General features: G+C 49.6%; 1 protein-coding gene across 5 annotated transcripts in view; it reads right to left on the bottom strand.

Annotated features, from left to right (window-relative positions):
- Positions 1–1,544: 1,544 nt before the first annotated feature.
- The window catches only part of HDAC8 (histone deacetylase 8), a 235,475-nt gene continuing 234,537 nt past the window's right edge, over positions 1,545–2,482 (bottom strand). For all 5 annotated transcript variants that reach the window (XR_003677802.2, XR_003677801.2, XM_028482232.2 and 2 more), the window contains one exon: positions 1,545–2,113. Coding sequence is in view for 3 of the 5 variants with exons in the window: in XM_007109818.4 (XP_007109880.2) it covers positions 2,091–2,113 (23 nt within the window). In the remaining 2 variants the exon portion in view is untranslated. The remainder of the gene's footprint in view (positions 2,114–2,482) is intronic.

Below are 2,482 nucleotides of genomic sequence, written 5' to 3' on the forward strand. Positions count from 1 at the left end.
CTTGCTTGTTTTGGGAATACCACCTTTGTTTGAAAAAATGAAAATTATTCCTACTTCCATCTATGGGATTTTTTTTTTTAGCCTAATGTTTTCAACAAGAATCAAATGAAAAGGAATCCTGAAGGCCACTGAGGTGATGCCGTCGTCTCTCAGGAACAGGCCTGGCCTCGGTTCAACAGCTCACTCTGGGGCTCAGCCATGAGGGCCAGTGCTGGTGAGAAACGGCTACTTCTGGTTTAGGCCCATTCCCCTTGAAAGGAAAATGCAGCAGTAGTATTCACCACTTTACCAGGTGGTTGCGTCTTAGGGCTGAGTCCTTCACAGGAATTTGGGTGATGATTTTGGGGGGTGGGTCCCTTAGAAAGGATTGGGATACCGGACCCAGCAAGCCTTTGAGACCACAAATCTTGGCGGGTGGTCCCTTGCAGGCTGGGAATTCAGAGTTCTCATTTGCCTTCCTTGGCCTCCCCACACCCCACCTGCCCCATTCAGCGCCTCCTCCCTCTTCTATTTTTTCAAATCCCCCTTCATTTTGGCATAAGTAAAACTGTCCTTAAGCCGAGAGTGTATAATTAGGATAGTGGGCATTTGAAGTGACTGGTATTCCTAGCAGACCAGGCGCCCTGATGCTGTTTAATAAAAGCTTGGCTATTCCCAGCCCAGGACACGTTCAAGGCTTTTTCCACTCTTCTGCCGAATGCCCTTCCCCCCTCAGTAGCCTGGAGAAATACAACTCACCCTACAAGGCCCAGCTCAAATATCATCCCCTTTGAAACGCTCTGGGATGCCGCCCCCGCCGGGCGAATTGCTATCTCCCCAGTGCTCCCACAGCTCGGGATTCGTGTTGGCTACAGAGCACGAAGCATGTTGGGATCTGGTTCTTTCCCTCCTACTTTGCCTTGTCTGGGAGTTCCTAGATGGCCAGGATGGGGCCGTGTCCTTGTCTCCCATCCAAGTCCCAGTAGCTGTAGGAGCTGCACAAATACTTGGCGAATCAAATTCCAAAATCGTGACGTTTGGCTGTCGCTTCTGCTTCCTCATCTCTCTCGTGACCCCCCCATCTGCATTTTGCCATCTTTCCTTCGCCTTTGAGGTTACAGTAACACCAATGCATCACAACTGTATCCCATTTTCATCAAGTGTGCTGATTGTCTACACTTGATGGGAAGTAGCTTCTATTCATCAAGATGTCCCTCTTGTCTCTGACATGCCACCTGCTCTTCCTATCCCTGAGTGGCTCCCCAGGCAGGGACAGCTCCTCCGTGGGGTGCCAGCAAGACCCTCTCAATGGTTGCAGCACCTGTATTCCCGTGAGCCCTGGACAGGCCCCAGCACAGGTCAGAGCTTGGCTTACTGTCCCCAGGACTTAGTGGAGACACACTAGTTCCTCAGCACGATCCGGTACTCAGAGTCAGCCTCCCAGGCTGGGCCAGAGCAAAACAGGGAAACAGCAGGGTTATTATTGATACTTCAGTGAGAGGAAATGTTCAGAACTGTGTGTGCTGTCAGTGGTACTTTACAATGAGGACAATGGGACAGAGAGGTAGGTTTTCAAAGATTTTATTAAAAAACAAAATAGATCCGCAATCCTGAAGACAACACGGGTGATTTCTCCCCACCTCCCAGTCTGCTGACCAGCCCCCCTCCCCCCAAGGCTCCACCTGGATGGTCCTGAGGCCTAAACCCTGCCTGTCAGCTCCCCCCTGCCCCACAAACTGGCAACCAAATCTCCATGCTTTCCTCCAGCTTCTGATCTGTCTCCTTTAAGAAAATAAAAATACCCCCTCCCCAACTTGCTTAAAAATAATTTTCAAAGATTAAAAACGGCATCTGTGTGTTTTTAAAAAATAAACACTTTAAGTGTTGGAAATCTTTTGTCTTCCCCTAGGTCTAGTTGAGGCCTCTGGGGTGCCTGCCTGCCTCACCCCAGGAGGCCAGCTGCCACTTGGTGCCCCTTGGAAATTTTCAGGAAGTAAAATTCTTCCAAATTTCCCCTGCAGTCACAAATTCCACACACTGCTCGCATAAACACGCTGTCTTCATTACAGGCACTGCTTCTCAGCTCTGGAAACCTGATCTCTTTTTGTCAACTAGACCACATGCTTCAGATTCCCTACAAACAGGAGAGAAAACAAAAATCAAATTCAGGTAACATATGTGAATTGTACCTCAATAAAGCTGCTTAAAAAAAAGGCACTTTCATTTTGGGGCTAGTTCTCTTGCTGCCCTTGGGAACCCTGAGACCCCCAACATATGAACAAGCTCAGGCTAGGCTGCTGGATGGTGAGAGATATCTGGCCCAGTTACGCCAGCAACCACCAGCCACCCACCAGACATGTGAGTGAGGCCTTTGACAGCTGGCTGACTGCAGTGCTGGGTGAACCCAGCCAAAACCAGCCAAAGAACCACTCAGCTGAACCCAGCCCTGACTGTTTTAAGCCACACACACACACACACACACACACACACACACACACACACA

Source organism: Physeter macrocephalus, chromosome 21, assembly GCF_002837175.3.
Source record: "Physeter macrocephalus isolate SW-GA chromosome 21, ASM283717v5, whole genome shotgun sequence".
Taxonomy (NCBI): domain Eukaryota; kingdom Metazoa; phylum Chordata; class Mammalia; order Artiodactyla; family Physeteridae; genus Physeter; species Physeter macrocephalus.